The 21,111-nt window shown below is 42.4% G+C and overlaps 1 protein-coding gene across 3 annotated transcripts in view; it reads left to right on the forward strand.

Moving 5' to 3' along the window:
* Positions 1-820: 820 nt before the first annotated feature.
* Positions 821-21,111, forward strand: part of IL20RB (interleukin 20 receptor subunit beta) — a 39,880-nt gene continuing 19,589 nt past the window's right edge. For 2 of the 3 annotated variants that reach the window (XM_086356806.1, XM_086356976.1), the window contains exons 1-3: positions 821-1,039; positions 18,327-18,453; positions 20,296-20,486. In XM_086356806.1, coding sequence (XP_086212932.1) covers positions 967-1,039; positions 18,327-18,453; positions 20,296-20,486 — 391 coding nt within the window. In that variant the 5' untranslated portion in view covers positions 821-966. Of the gene's footprint in view, positions 1,040-11,531; positions 11,689-18,326; positions 18,454-20,295; positions 20,487-21,111 lie in introns of all 3 variants that reach the window. The other variant, XM_086356895.1, reaches the window with a different exon arrangement.

A 21,111-nucleotide genomic window follows, 5' to 3' on the forward strand; every position in this document is an offset into this window, starting at 1 on the left:
TTTACAAGATGAAAAGAATTATGGGGATGGATGGTGGTAATGGTTGTATAACAATTTGGATGTATTTAATACCACTGACTGTATATGGAAAAATGGTTAAGATGGTAAATTTTATGTGTATTTTACCACAATAAAAACAGTTTTTAAAATTCCCCAAACAAGTTACTGGAAAGAGTCTGGTTCCCATTTTTCTCCTCCATCTTCCCAATTCCTACTCCCTTTGCCCCCAGATAAACAACCTTGGTAGTTTCTCTGTCTCCTTCCAGGTTTTCTTTTTGCAAATGCAAACAAATATGAAGCTATATATTCTTCATCTCCTGACTTTCAAAAAGATATTAAAAAAAATTTTTTTTAAACATCTCTACTTCTGAAGTGGAGATGTAGCAAAAAAAGTACCCACCTCCAATGAACTCACAAGAGGGAGCCTTGTGAAAGAGAACAGCTATGATGAGAGGGTCAGATAATCTTGCCTGCTACTGCCCAGGAGACCTCTAGAGGTCTATCCAGGGTCCCCCCGGTTAGAGCCTGTGATCCAGGCAGATTTTTTATCTTTTTAAAAAAGATAACAGTAATATTAACTTTATTTACACGCAGGATCTTAGTTCCCCGACTAGGGATCGAATCTGTGTCCCCTGCAGTGGAAGCACAGAGTCCTAACCACTGAACACCAGGGAATTCCCCCCACCACGCTTAAGCTTCCCAGGTACCTTTTCTCTGGAACTCTCCTAGGCCACTCCCACTTGACGCAATATCTAGGTTTAGGCGGAAAGGAGGGTGCTGCACAGCCTGCCTCTTCGGAGCCGGGCTGGTTCCTCTTTCCAGAACAATTCAGGCTTTACAGCAACTCAGACTCAGCTCCAACATCTGTGTCCCGAAGCAAGGATGGCTGAGATGGAAAGCATACTTCATTCTGGAAGGAAACGGCATTCCAGGTCAAGCTGAGTCTGCCAAACACCGACCCTCAAAATGGTTCTAGAAGAAATCAAGACAAGTCTTATCATGTGGTTTTCCTACGCCTTGATTCCTTGTTTGTTTGTGGGTAAGTATTAGAATACTGCCAATAGGCTGGGATTCAACTATAGGTTAAGAAACTGAAAAATGCTTTCCCAGGGGGGGTTGTAATATATGTATAGATCACCTTATGTCTGTTTTTAAAAAGGTTTTTCACTTCCTAATCCTCCATCCCCACAAAGAAGAGGCCTGCATTCTATTAAGAAACTTCTGTTAAATTCCACAGAGCAATCTAGAAAGATAAAGCATCAGAACAAATAGTTTGAAGGTGAGCAGAGATCCACATGCATTTTATTATTCGTTTCATTATCGAGTTTTAAAAGCCACAAAACAGTATTATTTCAGTCTTTCTGTTTGTGCCTCAGAGATGTTCTCTGTAAGGAGAGGCTTAAGTAAAATAAAGATTCTAACAAAACACAGGCGAATAAGAAGACATACTTTGCAACCTTAATATTGGGTCTAAGACTTATGAAAATTGGATTCCTCTCCTGGTCAGGTACTCTGTAACATTTTTAAAAGTATTTGGTTTGGAGCATTTTGCCTGCCAGTTAAGATTACATAATTTTCTCTGCTCCATTTCTGGCTGCTTGCACCTACATGTTTTATTGTTATGAAATCGCAGCTCTTTTGCTTTTGATGTTTCTTCCTGTCAGCATTTAAGAGAAATTTCTAATTTGAATACATCAAGGTACTAGACACTTTGCACTGTTGATGGGTATATTGAATACTTTCTTTTTCATACTTTCTTTTCTTTTTTGGGGGTAACATTGAGAACTAATCATCCAGTGAGTTTAAATCAGGCAACAAATCAGTGCCAAGGTGATTAGCAGATGTTTGGAGCTGACTTAAACATCAAATTTATGCCTGTGTAGCTCACAGCCCTTCACAGCTCTGTGTCTCAGCACGTGATATGTAAATTTGCTCTTTGTTTCGTGACCCACTGTATTTAGACTCCAATCCTCTTTCTCACAGCTCCTTGTAAACAAGTATAGGCCACAGGCAGCTGTTGTCTTCACAGTTGGCATGTAACCCCCTCATTTCCTCCTCCTGGACTTTATTATTGTTCTTCTCCACCAGAAGCTCGATCTCTAGTTCTTACTCCACCCCAAACCCATCGTCCCATCATCATTCCAGGGGGACCCTGCTCCTGCAGATCCATACCAGACCTCTCTCCTTTGACCCTTGACCCCGTGTATTCTGTTTCAGTGGGTTATTTCTGTTTCCTACACTGGCCTGAAGGCAGGGCCAAGGCATCTTTCCTGGTGTCCCCATGGCCCATAGCATAGGCTAAGCGTGTTGGTTGATTGGTTAGTTAGTTGATCGATTGATTAGTTGGTGGGACAAACAAGTTGCCAGGAAACTACTCCTCCACTAAGCCCAAGGGAGAAGATGGGGAGGCTGCATGAGAAGGGGAAAAGCCAGCATATTTTTCCTAATTTTTTTAAACAGGAAATTTATGTTTTTTTGATCCCCTTGACCCATTTGTTAATTTGACATTTTCTTCAATGAAGCAGTCCAGCCTTTTAAGGAAAACTATTTTAAACAGACCTAGAGGTGAGTACTCTTCTGATACCTGTAAACTTGCACAGAAAAACAAGGAAACGAAAACAACCACCACTATCCTTGTCTCTCCCTGCCCACCCCCCCCCAAAAAAAAACAAAACGTGCTAGAAGCCGCAAGAATGTCAGAGTGAGAAGGACCTATGGGTGAGTCTTGATTTTTATCACTTGCTAGTTCAGTGAATGTATCACATCACTTCAATTTCCTTGTCTGTAAAATGGTCAAAATAGCTACCTTGTGGTTGGGAGGTGTCAAACGACGTTATGCAAACAAAGGCACTCTGAGGATGTCAGGGTGCCCACCCCATGTTACCATCTGTTGGTTGTGCAAACTGGTGGTGGTGTCAGCAAATATTTGCTTTAGCTGAGGTTACCTTTATGTGATTTTGATCATTTCCTCTGAATTGTGTTGAAGCCTGAAATGATTTCAGCAACATCTAAATGAACTATTACTTACTCTAGATCCTTGGGAGAGATGGGTAGAGTTCTTGCTCTCTTTTATAGAATTATTTTGCCTTGCCCTGTCCCTTTCAAGTAATTTGTGTGATTCAAGAAACTGATTCCCACTACCAATAATAATAATAAAAACAGCAACAACAGTGACCATCACAACTGCCATTTATGCACACACACTGTGTGCTAGATTAGTAAAAACATTCTCTTGACATCTCACACCAGTCCTGCAAAGGAGGTGATATAATCTCCATTTATACACTAGGGAACAGACTTAGATTCAGTTAGTTACACAATAGTATACATCTTGTAAGTTGGAGAACTGGGATTTGAGCCTGGTTTGGGTGCCCACAGAGCCTGTGCCCTTTTAGTTCTCTGCAGAAGAAGCTGGCACATAAGCAGGACAGGAAAAGGTTGGAGGCACAAAGTGAAAGTAATAAAGAAGATGCTTCTACATTTTCTGACACTTGGCCAGAAGGACTATTGAGGTAAAAGTGACAGAAGCAGATCCAAATGAGGGGAATTGACAGCAGACCCCCTGAGGAGAAAGCCAGTGTGGAGTCATGCAAGGAAGAAGATGCAAGGTTTTCTGCTGGGGAAATTTGCCCGAGGACTTTGTGGTGAGCGTAAACCTCAGAAGGGCACAAAGGTCTAATGTGAGATAGGAACTCTTGTTGTTGTTCAGTTGATCAGTCATGTCTGACTCTTCACGATCCCATGGACTGCAGAACATCAGCCTTCCGTGTCCTTCACTACTTCCCAGAGTTTTCTCAAACTCATGTCCATTGAGTCGGTGATGCCATCCAACCATCTCATCCTCTGTTGTACCCTTCTCCTCTTGCCTTCAATCTTTCCTAGTATCAGGGTCTTTTCCAATGAGTTGGCTCTTTGCATCACATGGCCAAAGTATTGGAGCTTCAGCATCAGTCCTTCCAGTGAATATTCAGTGTTGAATTCAAATCAGACTTGAAATCCTTTAGATTTGACTAGTTTGATCTCTCTGCTGTCCAAGGGATCCTCAAGAGTCTTCTCTAGCACCACAATTCAACAGTATCAGTTCTTCAGCACTCAGCCTTCCTTGTGGTCAGCTCTCACATCCATTCATGACTACTGGAAAAACCATAGCTTTGACTATACGGACCTTTATCCACAAGGCAACGTCTCTGCTTTTTAATATCCTGTCTAGGTTTGTCATAGCTCTTCTTCCGAGGAGCAAGCATCTTTTAATTTTATGGCTGCAGTCACCATCTGCAGTGATTTTGGAGCCCCCAAAATAAAGTCTGTTACTGTTTCCATTGTTTCCCATCTATCTGCCATGATTGGACTGGATGCCAGGATCTTAGTTTTTTAAATATTGAGTTTTAAGCCAGCTTTTCCACTCTCCTCTTCAACCTTCATCAAGAGGCTCTTTAGTTCCTTTCCGCTTTCTGCGATAATGGAGGTATCATCTACACATCTGAGGTTATTGATATTTCTCCCAGCAATTTTGATTCCAGCTTCTACTTCAACCAGTCCGGCATTTTGCATGATGTATTTGGCATATAAGTTAAATAAGCAGGGTGACAATATACAGGCTTGACATACTCCTTTCCCAATTTGGAACTAGTCCATTGTTCCATGTCCAGTTCTAACTGCTGCTTCTTGACCTGCATACAGGTTGCACAGGAGGCAGATAAGGTGGTCTGGTATTACCATCTCTTTAAGAATTTTCCACAGTTTGTTGTGATCCACACAGTCAAACGCTTTGGTGTAGTCAGTGAAGCAGAAGTAGATGTTTTTGTGGAATTCTCTTGCTTTTTCTGTGATCCAACAGATGTTGGCAATTTGATCTCTGGTACCTCTGCCTTTTCTAAATCCAGCTTGTACATCTGGAAGTTCTCGGTTCACATACTGTTTAAGCCTGGCTTGAATGATTTAAGCATTACCTTGCTAGTGGGTGAAATGAGTACAGTTGTGTAGTAGTTTGAATGTTGTTTGGCATTGCCTTTCTTTGGGATTGGAATGAAAACTGACCTTTTCCAGTCCTGTGGCCATTGCTGAGTTTTACAAATTTGCTGGCATATTGAGTGCAGCACTTCACAGCTTCATCTTTTAGGATTTGAAATAGCTTAGCTGGAATTCCATCAGCTCCACTAGATTTGTTCATAGTGATGCTTCCTCAGACCCCTTTGACTTCATACTCCAGGATGTCTGGCTCCAAATGAGTGATCACACCATTGTGGTTATCTGGGTCATTAAGAACTTTGTGGTTAGTTCTGTGTATTCTTGCCACCTCTTCTTAATATTTTCTGCTTTTGTTATGTCCATACCATTTCTGTCCTTTATTGTGCCCATCTATGCATGAAATATTCCCTTGTTATCTCTTAAGTTTCTTGATGAGGTCTCTAGTCTTTCCCATTCTGTTGTTTTCCTCTGTCTCTTTTCATTGTTTGCTTTAAAAAGGCTTTTTATCTCTCCTTGCTATTCTTTGGAACTCTACATTCAGATGGGTATATCTTTCCTTTTCTCCTATGCTTTTCGCTTCTCTTTTCTCAGCTATTTGTAAGGCCTGCTCAGACAACCATTTTGCCTTTTTGCATTTCTTTTTTTGGGGGATGATTTTGATCACCGCCTCCTATACAATGTTACAAACCTCTGTACATAGTTCTTCAGGCAGTCTGTCTATCAGATCTAATCCCTTGAATCTATTTGTCACTTCAGCTGTATAATAGTAAGGGATTTGATTCAAGTCCTACCTGAATGGTCTAGTGGTTTTCCCTACTTTCTTCAACTGAAGTCTAAATTTTGCAATAAGGAGTTCATGGTCTGAACCACAGTTATTGCCCACTCTTGTTTTCACTTACTGTACAGAGCTTCTCCATCTTTGGCTGTGAAGAATATAATCAATCTGATTTCAGTATTGATCATCTGGTGATGTTCCTGTGTAGTGTCATCTCTTGTGTTGTTGGAGGAGGGTATTTGCCATGACCAGTGCATCCTCTTGGTAAAACTGTTAGCCTTTGTCCTGCTTCATTTTGTATTCCAAGACCAGATTTGCCTGTTACTCCAGATATCTCTTGACTTCCTGCTTTTGCATTCCAGTCCCCTATGATGAAAAGGACATCTTTTTTTCATGTTAGTTTTAGAAGGTCTTGTAGGTCATTATGGTACCGTTCTACTTCAGCTTCTTCGGCCTTAGTGGTTGGGGCATAGACTTACATTACTGTGATATTGAATGGTTTGCCTTGGAAATGAACTGAGATCATTCTGTCATTTTTGAGATTGCACCCAAGTACTGCATTTTGGACTCTTGTTGACTATGATGGCTACTCCATTTCTTCTAAGGGATTCTTGCCCCAGTAGTAGATATAACGGTCATCTGAATTAGATAGGAATCAGAGGGGAAAAAAATTCAGGCTGAGGCCAATTTCACTGAGCCAAGATTTGGTTCACGTATTTTGTTTTCATTCATTTTAAATTTCTGAGCACCCACTATGTCCCAGTTTCTGGATTAGGTGCTGATTAAAGATGAACAAAACAGAGTGTCCTGTCTTCAGGGAACATAAGAGCCTACTGGGAAATACACTCAAGTCTAAGGATTTATCATTCATAGTTCTTAAAATTGAAATATAGTTGATTTATAATTTTGGGTTAATTACTCCTGTATAGCACAGTGATTCAGTTATACATATATATCTTTTCCATTATGGTTTATCGCAGTATATTAAATATGGTTCACTGTGCTATACCAGAGAAGGTGATGGCACCCCACTCCAGTACTCTTGCCTGGAAAATCCCATGGATGGAGGAGCCTGGTAGGCTGCAGTCCATGGGGTCGCTGAGGGTCGGACACGACTGAGCGACTTCACTTTCACTTTTCACTTTCATGCATTGGAGAAGGATATGGCAACCCACTCCAATGTTCTTGCCTGGAGAATCCTAGGGACGGGGGAGCCTGGTGGGCTGCCGTCTATGGGGTCGCACAGAGTCGGACACGACTGAAGTGACTTAGCAGTAGCAGTGCTATACAGTAGGGCCTGTTGCTTATCCATTCTATTTATAAAACCTTACATTGCTAACCCAGACTCCTACTCCACCCCTTTCCCCATCCCCTCCCCCTTGGCAACCACCATTCTGTTCTATGTCCATGATTCTGTTTCTGTTTCATAGACAGGTTCTTTACTGTCGTATTTTAGATTCCATATAAAAGTGATACCATATATCACTCATAGTTTTAACTATCTTTCAGGCCCCAGAAGTAAGGTCTAGGTCAGTGGTTCTCAATCTCAAATGCACATTGGAATCACCTGGAGCACTTTTAAAAATACAAACACTTTCACTTTTCACTGGCATGCATTGGAGAAGGAAATGGCAACCCACTCCAGTGTTCTTGCCTGGAGAATCCCAGGGACGGGGGAGCCTGGTGGGCTGCCGTCTATAGGGTCGCACAGAGTCGGACACGACTGAAGCGACTTAGCAGCAGCAGCAGCAGCCAGGATTTCAAAGCCAGAAATCTGACTTAATTAATCTAGGGTGCTGCCTTGGCTCTGGGATTTTTAAAAACTTCCTGGGTCAGACTCCTTAGAGAAGGGTTTATTCCATAACTGGGAAGAGAAAATACAAGTTTGGAGCATCTTGTGGTAATGAAGGAAGTGCTCAAAGAAGGATGGGGGCCAAGCTGCCACAAGTATCCTGGATTGGAACCTGGGATGGAAAAGAGTATCAGTGGAAAATTTGGCAAAATCCAAGTAAAGTTTGGAGTTTAATTAAAAGTAACATATCAATGTTAGTTTCTTAGTTTTGACAAGTATATCATGACTATATTAGATGTTAGCATCAGGGGAAGCTGAGTGAAGGGTTTACAAGAACCCTGTACTTACTGTCTGTACTTTTTCCTATAAATCTAAAATTATTCTAAAAATTAAAAGTCTATTAATAAAAACAACATGAAAAAAGAGAAGGAGAGATGAAAGTAAGTCAAAAGCACACAAAATCCAAAATAGCTCCCAATAACCGAAGAGGGAACAATTTGAGTAACATAATCAACATTGATAGAATAAAATAAATTTCTATGAGTCCACACTGATTATCACAAATCACAAATGGTAGAGCGGGAAGAACTCTTCCTTACAAAATTCCAATTAACACAACAAAACCACTGCTAGAACATCATAGCAATGATCGTTGCAAGTATCATCCACCAATAAATATAAAAATTAATGGATGAAAGTTTGAGGAGAAAGAATCACTGCTCAGTATCACAGTATTTCCCCTAAATTATTTATTAATTATAAGGGGGAAAATGGTAATTTTATAGTGAAGACACTGCCTTAACCAAGTGGTCAAGGGTAACTCCACCAGTCATAAGATATATGAGTACATGGCAAAAATGTACAACCATAATCAAATTATGAAAAAATGTTAGACAAACCCAAACTGAGGAATATCGTACAAAACAACTGACCTGTTCCTGTCAAAAATGTCAAGGAAAGACTGAGGACAGACTGGGGAAGACTAAGTAGATATGACAACTAAATGTAGGACCTGGATTGGTTCCTGAAAAAAGGAAAAAGGAAGGAAGGAGGGGAGAAAGGAAGGAGGGAAGGAAGAGAGAAAGAGATTTACGGGAAAATTTGGTGAAATTCAGATAAAGACTGAGGCTTCATTATGGATATTGGGCCAATGTTAATATCTTCCTTGTCATATTTGTTTCCTGGTTGTGTACATGTGGAAAACTGACTGAAGGGTATATGGGAGCTCTCTGTACTATTTTGTAACTCTTCTGTTAAGTCTGAAATTATTTCAAAATAAAACTTAAAAGCCTCTTCCCCAGTGATTCTAATGGGCAGCCAAGATTGAGAAAGGTTAGTTTAACCTCTATATACCAGTGCTTCTCAAACTTTAATGTTTATGAATTACCTGGGATTTGGGGTGGTGTGTCTTGTTAAAATGCAGATTCTGGTTCAGTAGGGCATAGGTTGCAGGGTTTTGTGCTGCTGCTGATCCAGACCATACTTCAAGATCCTGAAACAATAGACCACTTTCCTGAGGCATGAACTGGTTTGCATACCTTTTGAAGCTGGGATGTGGGCACTAGTTACTAGGCAGCAAGTGATGCCAGCAACTTGTTTAGCAGCCATGTCCTGGCTCGGCCTTGCTCTTTTGTTCAGATCACATACAAGGGGATTCTCTTGAAATAATCTACTGTAATTGAGAGACATGTCATGTCAGTTTGCAGTCCCAGTATCCCCTAAAGTGCAAGCCCCTGTAGTGGTAGTCAAAATGATGGTCCCCCAGTGATATCCACATTCTTTTTCAAAAAACATTTATTTGACTGTGTGGCTTGTGGGTTCTTAATTCCCTGACCAGGGATTGAACCCCTACCCCTGCATTGGGAGCACAGAGTCTTAACCACTGGACCACCAGGGGAATTCAAGATGTCCATACTCTAATTCCTGGAAACCAGTGGATATGTTACCCTGTGGAAAAGGGGATTTTTTTCCCCCACATTAAGATGTTACCCTGTGGAAAAGGGGATTTTTTTCCCCCACATTAAGATTAATGTTATGGGATTTTGAGATTAGGAGATTATCCTGGATTATTGGATGGGCCCAATCTAATCATATGAGTCCTTCAAAGCTGAGAAGCTTTCCTGGATCCAGGGAGAGAGGGATGGGAGGACAGAAAAAGAGGCAGGGAAATATTTGAAACATGAAAGGGACTTAACCAGCCATTGTTGGCTTTGAAAATGGAGGAAAGAGGGGCCGTGCGCAAGAAGGTGGGGCCTTGTCCCAGCAAATGGAAATGGCAAGAAAACAGTCTTCCCTGGAGCCTGCTCTTCTGCCAACGCCTTGATTTTAGCTCAGTTAGACCTGATTCAGATTCCTGACCTATGGAACTGGACAAAAATAAATCTATGTTGTTTTAAGATACTGCCTTTGTGGAAATATATTACAGTGCAATAGAAAATGAACAGGCCACAAGAAAAAGGGATCAGCTTTGTGAATGCAGCTCTGTGCAAAAAATGTTGCTCAGCTAGTTTTGCCACACTGAGCACCAAAATCTTAATAGTCAGGTCACAGTCACCCAGCTCAAGTTTTTGTTGGAAACACCATCCAAGAGGCTCCACCCCATGGGCCTTCTTGAGATACTGAGTCAGACGGTTAAAAGAGAATAATTCTCTATAGTGACAAGAGTGTAACTATTCAGAGGAACCAAATGACCAGAAGATATTCCAACATCTCACTCCAGCTCCCGGGAGAATTCTCATCCAGTGTGGCTGAGCAAAAAACTTCCCCATTTTGTACCCTCCTCCCTATGGCTAATGTGTCTTTCCCATTCTCACTACAAGCTTACTCTCCCCTTCCCCCTTGACTGTATTCTTTTTTTTTTTTAAGTACTTTTTAAAAGTGTTTATTGAATTCGTTACAATGTTACTTTTGTCTTACATTTTGTATTTTTTGTCTGTGAGAGCTGTGGGATGTTAGCTCCCAGACCAAGGATGGAACCTGCACCCCTTGCCTTGGACAGTGAAGTCTTAACCACTGGACCACCAAGGGAAGTCCCTTAACTGTATTCTTTGTTTTTGTATTTGCTTATTTACATCAGGGAGAGTGTCTATTAACTGGTTTATTCAGGGACTTGACTTCAATACATATTACTCCTGGCTCTTAGATGACATTTCTTGTTAATGAGATTGCTGGGTGGATGACAAAGTTTTGTTTTTCTCCATTGAATTGCGTTCTAAGGACCACCTTGTGCCTTCTCAAACAACTGGAGGGGATTTTAAAACCTCTCATAGGTGAAAGGAGTCACTCTCGCTTAGAGTTGAGCTGAAACTAGAGTTCCCTATTTAGTGTCCTAGCATAAAACGGATCCTTCCTCATGTAGTACCACCTTAGTTGTGTGTGTGTGTGTGTGTTTAATTTAAAATTTTGGCTGCACGGCATGTGGGATCTTAGTGCCCAGACCAGGGACTGAACCTGTGCCCCCTGCCTTGGAAGGTAGATTCTTAACCACTGGTCCATCAGGGAAGTCCTCTTCCATACTTTCTATGTGACCCAATTAAACATACCCTGGCATCAGTAGTTCACTGGCATTACTGATTTTCCATCTCATTCCCAATGTGTGTGTGTGCTACATAAACTACAGTGAAACAAAGATAGAATTTGGAATATACTATACAAGTGGAATAAAGATATTGAAGATGTTGCTCATAGGGCTCAGAAAGAAGCAGTAATTTTCATTTTAATATAGGAATGAGACAGTATTTTGCCCATAGTGGAGTTAGATTTGGAATTTCACAGCTAGGTGAAGACAGTTACACAAGTGCAAACTGTTGCATAGCATAATGAAAGAAAGTGAAGTTGCTCAGTCGTGTCTGACTCTTTGCAACCGCATGGACTGTAGCTCACCAGGCTCCTCTGTCCATGGGATTCTCCAGGCAAGAATACTGGAGTGGGGTGCCATTTCCTTCTCCAGGGGATCTTCCTGACCCAGGGATTGAACACAGATCTCCCGCATTGCAGGCAGACACTTTAACCTCTGAACCACCAGGGAAGCTCTATAGCATAATGGAGTGACCTAAAAGTTGGGACATCTCTTGCTGTTGTCCTGCCTGTGTGCCCTTTATGAAGAAAGACATATCCAGAAATTCAACCTCAGAGTGTCTTCCTTAAAGCCTTGGTAAGTGCCCTAATCATTGGGACGGCTAATCATTAGGTCTCCCTCTGTAAACAGTCTCCCTCGCTGATTTAATTGACTGCACTCAATTATACAACTTTTTTCCTAGATGCATTTCATCCTGTTTGCGTTTATCCTATCATGGTCTTTTAAAATGTATCCTGTCATTCAGATAATCAGAATTAATGTTATTTTTTTAGGTGTGATGGCACTGTATTTTTTAACTGAAATTTTGTTGTAATTCTAGATTTTTATGCAGTTATAAGAAATAAGTGGGCTTTCATGGTGGCTCAGATGGTAAAGAATCTGCCTGCAATGCAGGAGACCCTGGTTCAATCCTTGGGTCAGGAAGATCCCCTGGAGTAGGAAATGGCAACCCAATCCAGTATTCTTGCCTGGAGAATCCCATGGACGGAGGAGCCTGGCAGGCTACAGGACATGGGGTCGCAAAGAATTGGACATGACTGAGCAACTAACACTTTCACACTTTTCATAAGATATAACACAGAGGGACTTCCTTGGTGGTCCAGTGGCTGACTCCACCCCCACAATGCAGGGGGCCCTGGGTTTGATCCCTGGTCAGGGAATTGATCTCACATGCCACAACTAAGAGTTTGCATGCCAAAACTTAAAAAAAAAATCCTGCATGCTGCAACTAAAAAAGATCCCTCATACCTCATAAGACTTGGTATGCTACTGCTAAGTTGCTTCAGTCGTGTCTGACTCTGTGTGACCCCATAGACAGAAGCCCACCAGGCTCCCTCATCCCTGGGATTCTCCAGGCAAGAACACTGGAGTGGGTTGCCATTTCCTTCTCCAATGCATGAAAGTGAAAAGTGAAAGTGAAGTCGCTCAGTCGTGTCCGACTCTTAGCGACCCCATGGACTGCAGCCTACCAGGCTCCTCCATCCATGGGATTTTCCAGGCAAGAGTACTGGAGTGGGGTGCCATTTCCTTCTCCAAAGACTTGGTGTAGCCAAATAAATTTTTAAAAAAAGGAAATAATACAGAAAACCCAGTTTCCCCAGTGGTATTTTGCAAAACAATAGTATAATACTACAACTAGAATATTGAAATCCTTGGTATTGACAAAATCCACACATCTTATTCAGATTTCCCCAGCTTTACTTGCATTTGTTTGAGAATGTGTATGTGTGTGTGTGAAGGTTTGTATATTTATCACCGCAGTCAAGATACTGAACATTTCCAATATCACAATGATATGTCTTGTTGCCTTTTTATAACCTCACCCATCTCTCACTACTGTGCCTTTCCCAACTCTTCCTAACTCCTGGCAACCATTAATCTCTCAAAGTCTAAAATTTTGTCATTTGAAAATGTTATAAAAATAGAAATATACAGTATGTAACTTTGGGGGTTTGGCTTCTTTCAGTTGGTGTCATTCACTGGAGATTCATCCAGATTGTTTCGTGTAGTTTGTTCCTTTTTCTTGGATATACCATATTTGTTTAACCATTCACCTGTGGGCATCTGGGCTGATTCCATCTTGTTTATGGACATTTGTTGTGCAAACTTAGTGTGATATAAATTTTCATTACCTTGGGATAAATGCCCAAGAGTGCACTTGCTGGGTTGTGTAGTAATTTACAAGTTTAGTTCTGCAAGAAACTGCTGAACAACCTTCCAGTGTGGTGGTGCCACTTTGTTCCCACCCAGCGATGGATGAGGGATCCACTTTCTCTGCGTCCTCACCAGGGTTTGGTTTTGTCACTGTAAGAATTTTTAGTCATTCTGATAGCTGTGTGGCACTCTCTCATGGAAGTTTAAATTTGCATTTCCCTAATAGCTAATGATATTGAACATATTTTCATGTGCTTGTTTGCCATCTGTGTGTGCTTTTTTGGTGAAATTACTCTTCACATCTTTTACTCATTTTCTAATTGAATTGCTTGCTTTTTTTACTGTTGGGTTTTGAGTATTCTTTATATATATGTTCTAGATATCAATCCTTTGTGAGATATTGTTTGCAAATGTTTTCTCCTAGTCTGTATCTTGTCTTTTTATCCTCTTAACAGGGTCTTTGTGGTGCAAGAGATTTTAATTCTGGTGATGCCTGTTTATAAATGTTTCCTTTTATGGATCATGCTTTGATGTCAAGTGTAAGAAATCTTTGTCTGGCCCTAAAGATTTTCTCCTATGTTTTTTCCTAAAAGTTTTAGACTTTCACATTTTACATCAAGTCCACGGCCTACTTTGAGTTAATTTTTGCTAACATGTGAGATGTAGGTTGAGGTTTTTTGTTTGCCTGCAAATAGCCAATTGCTCTAATATTGTTTGTTGAAAAGGCTATCCTTCCTTCAGTGAATTGCTTTTGTACCTTTGCCAAAAATCAGCTGAGCATATTTGTGTGGGTCTATTTCTGGGATGTCTATATTGTTTCATCAATCTATGTGTCTATTGCTTTGTCAATACCACACAGTCTTAATTATTGTAAGTTTTAAAATTGGGTAGATTGAGTTCTCTTACCTTTTGCTTTTTCAAAATTGTTTTATTCTTGTGCCTTTGCCTTTTCTCTTAAATTTTAGGAAAAGCTTACCTATCTCCACAAAAAAACCTTGCTGGGTTTTTGATAGGAACCCTGTTAAACGTATATATCAATTTGGGGAGAATTACCTTTTTAACTATGTTGAGTTGTCCAATCCATGAGCACAGTATGCCTCTCCATCTATTTAGATTTTCTTTGAAATTTTTTCACTGGCATTGTGGTGTTTTCCCCATAGAAAGATATGTTTCATTCGATTTACACATGAGTTTTTCTTTTGGGGAGGGGCAATGATTGCAAATAATATTTTAAGTTTCTGCATATAAGTTTCCATTGCTAGTATTTAGAGATACAACTAATTTTTTAACATTTATCTTATATCCCATGAACTTGCCAAACTCACTATTAGTTTTCAGAGGCTTTTTTGGTAGATTCTGTGGGATTTCCTACATAGCCTAACATGTCACCTGGAAATAGAGGGAGATTTATCACTTATTTTCCAAGCTGTAATGTCTTTCACTTCCTTAGTTTGCCTTATTACAGTTGCTAGAACTTCTAGTACAATGTCAAATAAAAGTGATAAGTGTGGGCATCCTTGCCTCATTCTTGATATAGGGAAAAGCATCCAGCCTTTTACCATTGAACAAGATGCTAGCTGTAGGTGTTTTTTGGCTATGCTGGATCTTCACTGATTTGCATGGGCTTTCTTTAGGTGCGGTGAGCAGGGGCTATTCTTCATTGCAGTGCCTCTCACTGTGTGGCTTCTCTTGCTGTGGGCACAGGTTCTAGGTGCACAGATTTCAGTAGTTGCGGCTGGCAGGCTCGAGAACTTGGGCTCAGTAGCTGTGTTGTACAGGCTTAGCTGTTCCACGGCATGTGGGATCTTCCCGGATCAAGGATCAAACCTGTGTCTCCTGCATCAGCAGGCAGATTTTTATCCACTGTGCCACCAGGAAAATCCAGCTGTAGGTTTTTTATAGATGATCATTATCAAATTGAGATAATTCCTGTTGTTCATAATTCAAAGAAACGGTTTCTTTTTTTCTTTTTGTTTTGTTTTTAAATTATGAATGGGTGTTGAATTTTGTAAATGCTTTCTTGGTGTCAGTTGAAACAATTATATGGTTTTTCTTCTTGATCTTATTGACGTGGTGGATTACATTAATTGATTTTCAAATACTGAAGCAGCCTTGCATACCTGGAATAAATCCCACTTGATCAGGGTATATAGTCTTATACAACACCAAATCTGGATTGTATTTGTCAAAGATTTTTGCACCTAAGTGCCTGAGACATATTGATCTGTAGTCTTTCGCTTTTAAAAATATATAAATAATCTTTGATTTTGGTATCAAGGTAATACAGACCCCATAAAGTTAAGTTTTTTCCTCTTTGATTTCTGGAAGATATTGTATAAAATTGGTACTACTTTCTCTTTAACTATTTCATAGTTTGTGGTGTTGTTCAGTTGATAAGTAGTATCCGACTCTTTGTGACCACATGGATCGCAGCATGCCAGGCTTCCCTGTCCTTCACCATCTCCCAGAGTTTGCTCAAACTCACGTCCATTGAGCTGATGATGCCATCCAACCATCTTATCTTCTGTTTCCCCCTTCTCCTCATGCCCTCAATCTTTCCCAGCATCAGACACTTTTCCAATGAGTCAGCTCCTCACATCAGGTGGCCAAAGTACTGGAGCTTCAACTTCAGCATTAGTCCTTCCAATGAATATTCAGGACTGATTTCCTGAATGGACTGGTTGGATCTCCTTGAAGTCCAAGGGATTTTCAAGAGTCTTCTCCAGCACCACAGTTTGAAACCATCAATTCTTCAGTGCTCAGCTTTCTTTATGGTCCAAGTCTCACATCTCACATTCGTATTCTCCAGTATAATTATCTGGGCCAGGAGATTTCATTTTTGAGAGTTTTAGAATTATGAATTCAAGCTTTATGTTTATAGTTTTAAAATCCTCACATATCTGACTAGAGAAATGTTTTGTCTACTTCACCAGAGGAAGCATGTCAGAAGGGACTACACCCTGCCCTCCTGTGCTATCTTATTGCAGCTGGCTCTTTTCCCTTTCTTCCCTTGGATGACGACAAGTATAAGGGTGGGGAGGGCAGGAAGCCTCCCTTGAGGGCACCCCAGGTGTTTCCTCACAGGCCAAGCCCTGGATGCTGAGAGTGAGATTGGGCTGCATCACCAGGTCCTACATTAGTGCCCACAAGGGCACTAAGTGGGATGTTCCTGGCAGCCCCCATCCCCTCATGGTTACAGGACTTGATAACGAACAGCAGGTGCCAATTTGGAGACAGACACAAAGATGAAAAGTCCCAGGCGAGGGTCCCAGCCTTATACACACTGTGCTGTTGATGTTATCACTGCAACTGTAACAGCAAAAGGAGGCAGGTGTTGGGCATTAAAAGAGGAGTATGTAAAAGTCAGAGGGGGAGACCACAGTAGGAGATCCGGACTGGGGCTGCAAAGTCCTTATTAGGGATCAGCTTCACAGATGATTCTGTGAAGAATCACAAGAATCACAAATCAGCTTTGATTCTGTGTGCAAGCTGTAGACCCACTGTGTGCACACTCTGGGCACACAGCTGCGTGAGCAGATGCTTGAGTCTCATCTGGCTCAGAGGCCTGCAGGCTGTCTGGGGTGGAGTCTCCAAACTGGCTTGGTGCCCTTCTGTACTGGACTCCTTCCATGGCAGACCTGAGCCTGCACTTCCCAAATAGCAGCTGTGCCCCGTTTGGCCATTTTGGGGACACAAAGGAATTGCTCTGATAGCTGAGGATGGCAGTAGCAAGAGGGGGTGGTGATGAGAAGCTGGCAGGAGCCGATATGGGTTTGCCATGTAGAGGTGGGGAGCTCAGGTTTACGCAACGTGTTTACAGTCACAAATTCAGTGGCAAAGTCCAAACAAAGTCCAGGCCTGCATCGCGGCCAGTGTGACACAAGGGTTGTATATAATGTGCTTCAGTTTTCTCACTTGTACACCAGAGAAACTGATGGTCCTTACATCCCAGTATGGTCATGAGAATTAAATGAGAAAATCATGTGATAATCGAGCTCACGGCATAGATAGAGCTTGGTAAGTGCTCAGTAATATTGTTGTTCAGTCGCCCATTCATGTCTGCTTCTTTGCGACCCCATGGACTGCAGCACGCCAGGCCTCCCTGTCCCTCACCATCTCCCGAAGTTTGCCCAAGTTCATGTCCATTGCATCAGTGATGCCATCCAGCCATCTCATCTTCTGATGCCCTCTTCTCCGTCTGCCTTGAATCTTTCCCAGCATCAGGGACTTTTCCAATGAGCTGACTGTTTGCATCAGGTGACCAAAAATACTAACCATTATTAATGTCAATAATGTTAGCTATTATTATTAATATTAACTGGGTTTTCCAGATGGCTCAGTGGTAAAGATTCAGCCTGCAATCCGGAGATGCAGGGCATGTGGGTTTGATCCTTGAGTCAGGAAGATCCCCATGGAGAAGGGCATGGCAACCCACTCCAGTATTCTTGCCTGGAAATTCTCATGGACAGAGGATCCTGGCAGGTTGTATTCCATAGGGTCACAAAGAGTCACAACTAAGCACCCATACACATACATATTAATATTAATGTTAATATGCTAATCACCAAAGGGAGAATTACAATGATGATAGCAATATTTAGCATGAACACAAATATGGTAAAATTAGAGTTTCTTCTAGTTCCAACCAGTCCATCCTAAAGGAGATCAGTCCTGAGTGTTCATTGGAAGGACTGATGTTGAAGCTGAAACTCCAGTACTTTGGCCACCTGATGCAAAGAGCTGACTCATTTGAAAAGACCCTGATGCTGGGAAAGATTGAGGGCAGGAGGAGAAGGGGACGACAGAGGATGAGATGGTTGGATGGCATCATTGACTCAATGGACATGAGTTCGGGTAAATTCTGGGAGTTGGTGATGGACAGGGAGGCCTGGCGTGCTGTGGTTCATGGGGTCACAAAGAGTCGGACATGACTGAGGGACTGAACTGACTGACTGACTAGTTCCTAAGCATGTCTGACTTTTCGTTAGAAACTAACCTGAAGCTGTGGCATTCCCTGAGGTGAACTCGCCTTGTCAGCTTGTCTGTCTCCTTGGTCCCAGATGGAGTGGCTGTTCTACCTGCCCCTCAGAACCTCTCTGTGCAATCAACCAACATGAAGCACGTCTTGACATGGAGCCCAGTGACTGTGCCTGAAGAAATAGTACACTATTCTGTCGAGTACCAGGGGTAAGCGTTTGTTGTTGTTGTTGCTGTTGTTTTGTTTTTCAGTTTCTCTCCTTTAGGCAGTAGTTGATTCCTAGAGGCACAGCCCTCATTCCAGAGCTCAAGAAGGCTTTGTGAGCCCAGAGAAAGATGATTTCCTATGATCTGCCTCCTCTGTCTTCATGGGCCCTAAGAGAATTGAAGCAACAAGGGAAGTTGTCCCATGGATTTGGCAGTGAACTCTCTGGGAACACAAAAGTATATAAACACATTTTCGTGAAGTTTCTTTCCAACAGTGAGTCAGTTGTCTAAAGCTGAAGAAAATCTTAAGATGAAATGAGTTTGGCTCTGACTTGAGGAAGAGAAATTATTTGGAGACTCAGATATTTTAGGGGTCGGTGAGACCTCAGTTTTCCTGACAGTACACTTGCCCCCAGGAGCCAAAACAAATTGTGACCCTATAGGTCAGCTGGTCCTTCTCCAGGTGTCCAGGCTCTCAGAGCTGTCAAGGAGTGACAGGGATGCAGAAAGTACTCAGTAAAGCTCACTAACAATTCATACAAACCAAGCAGCTACATGCATAGACATTCTCCTAGGCTCAGGGGTACAGACCACAAAGTTTCCAGGCAGAAGAAGATTACATTTAGAGGAGGAGACAGTAAAAACTTAAAGAAATAAGTACACTAGGTCTGCACTGTCCAATGTGGTAGCCACTAGACATGGACAGCTATTTATACTTAAATTAATCAAAATTAAATTCAAAAGTCTGTTTCCTAGTCATATGAACCACATTTCAAGTTCTTAATAGCCATCTGTGGCTACAGGCTACTGTATGCTATGCTATGCTAAGTCACTTCAGTCGTGTCTGACTCTGTGCGACCCCATAGACGGCAGCCCACCAGGCTCCCCCGTCCCTGGGGTTCTCCAGGCAAGAACACTGGAGCGGGTTGCCATTTCCTTCTCCAATACATGAAAGTGAAAAGTGAAAGTGAAGTCGTTCAGTCGTGTCCGACTCTTAGCAACCCCATGGACTGCAGCCTACCAGGCTCCTCCATCCATGGGATTTTCCAGGCAAGAGTACCAGAGTGGGGTGCCATTGTAAAACAACACAAATACAGAAGGTTTTCACCATCACAGGAAGTTCTATCAGGCAGCACTGCTGTGGGTAAGTTCAGATAGAAATCAGTTCTAGGAGGGAGCTAAAATCCATTGCACAGTGAGTTGGCTCTGTGGCAGCTTTTTATCTGATGGTTAGGGAAGGTCTGTCTGAGGATGTGATATTTAAGCCAATATCTGAAGGACAGGAGCGGGCAAGCAGTGTGAATGCAGGGCACTCACACTGAGGGCAGGGCACTGAGACACAGCAGCACGTTGCCAAGTTGGAGGAATCGTGAGGAGGACCGTGTGGAGGGAGTATCAACTTTAGGGGCGGAGCAAGAAGGCCAGAGATTCTTGTCAGCCGGGGAGAGTATGCATTCCATTCTAGGCTCTTTGGAAGTCACTAAGGAGAGAAATGCTCTGCTCTGCTGAGTGACAAATGGTCTGAAGACTGGCAGGAAGGGAAGTAGGAAAATCTGTCCAGAGACGCAGCAAGGCAAGGGGTGAGTCGCAGAGACTAGGGTGGTGACCGTGCAGATGGAGAGACCAGGACAGAGTGGGGTTGATGCCTGAGGCTCCCTGTCTTTGGAGAAGGAGTCAGAAAGAAGGGATGGTTGGTGACGGAGGAGAGGGGAGGAAAGGAATGTGGAGCAAATACTTGTTTTCCTGGCCCATAAAAAGTTAGCGGAGGAGGCGGTTACTTGAAACCATCATTGAGCCAGGGTGGAAGGGCCTGGTGTGACGCTGTCCCCTCCTCTCTTTGGCCAGGGAGTATGAGAGCCTGTACACAAGCCACATCTGGATCCCCAGCATCTGGTGCTCACCCACTCAAAGGCCTGAGTGTGACATCACAGAGGACATCACCGCCACTGTGTCGTACAGCCTCCGGGTCAGGGCCACCCTGGGCTCGCTGACCTCGACCTGGAGCACTCTGAAGCACCGCTTTAACCAGAACTCAAGTAAGGCCCTTCTCTCCTTACTCCCCTGACCCCAGCAGCCTCCCCTGCAGCAGCTGTGCTCACTGAGACTGTTGGGATTCTCTTCAGCATCAAATGAGTCTTATAAAGTCAGAATGCTGCAAACATAGACAACCCTAACTGGTCTGTTGAAAACATTGCCAGCTGCTTCCTCTCTCTCATTTTGAAATGAGACTTTGGAAGTTATTCCTGACTGTCTCTGGAAGGAAAAGTGCTCTGGAAGTGGGTAGAAGCGCTAGGACGGCCTTTCCCTACCATGATCACACATCATTAACTCTTAACACTGCCTCCCATCTGAGGCTTACTGGCCCCATCTTTGTTGCCTGTGTAAGCATCTTCTTTGGCAATAGGGTCTATACATGATCACAGTGACCAAAAACAGCCCTTTGGAAATAAATAACTTTTCTATAGCAATGGAACCTGGCAAACATACTGAGGAAGAAGTAAGGGAAGAATCTGGATTGGTGACCAAACTGGCAGAGTGCAAACAATACCCAGTGTGTAGCAGGGTGTGAGGGGAAAGAGCAGGAGCAGGGTCTGGATGGCTGGGGGTGAGGAAGCAGCTGGTCACACGGTGAAGGGCTTCGACATGAAGTCTCATCAGATC

This window comes from Bos grunniens, chromosome 1 (genome assembly GCF_055505025.1).
Source record: "Bos grunniens cultivar Pamir isolate PY7600 chromosome 1, Bosgru_T2T1.0, whole genome shotgun sequence".
NCBI classification, from domain to species: domain Eukaryota; kingdom Metazoa; phylum Chordata; class Mammalia; order Artiodactyla; family Bovidae; genus Bos; species Bos grunniens.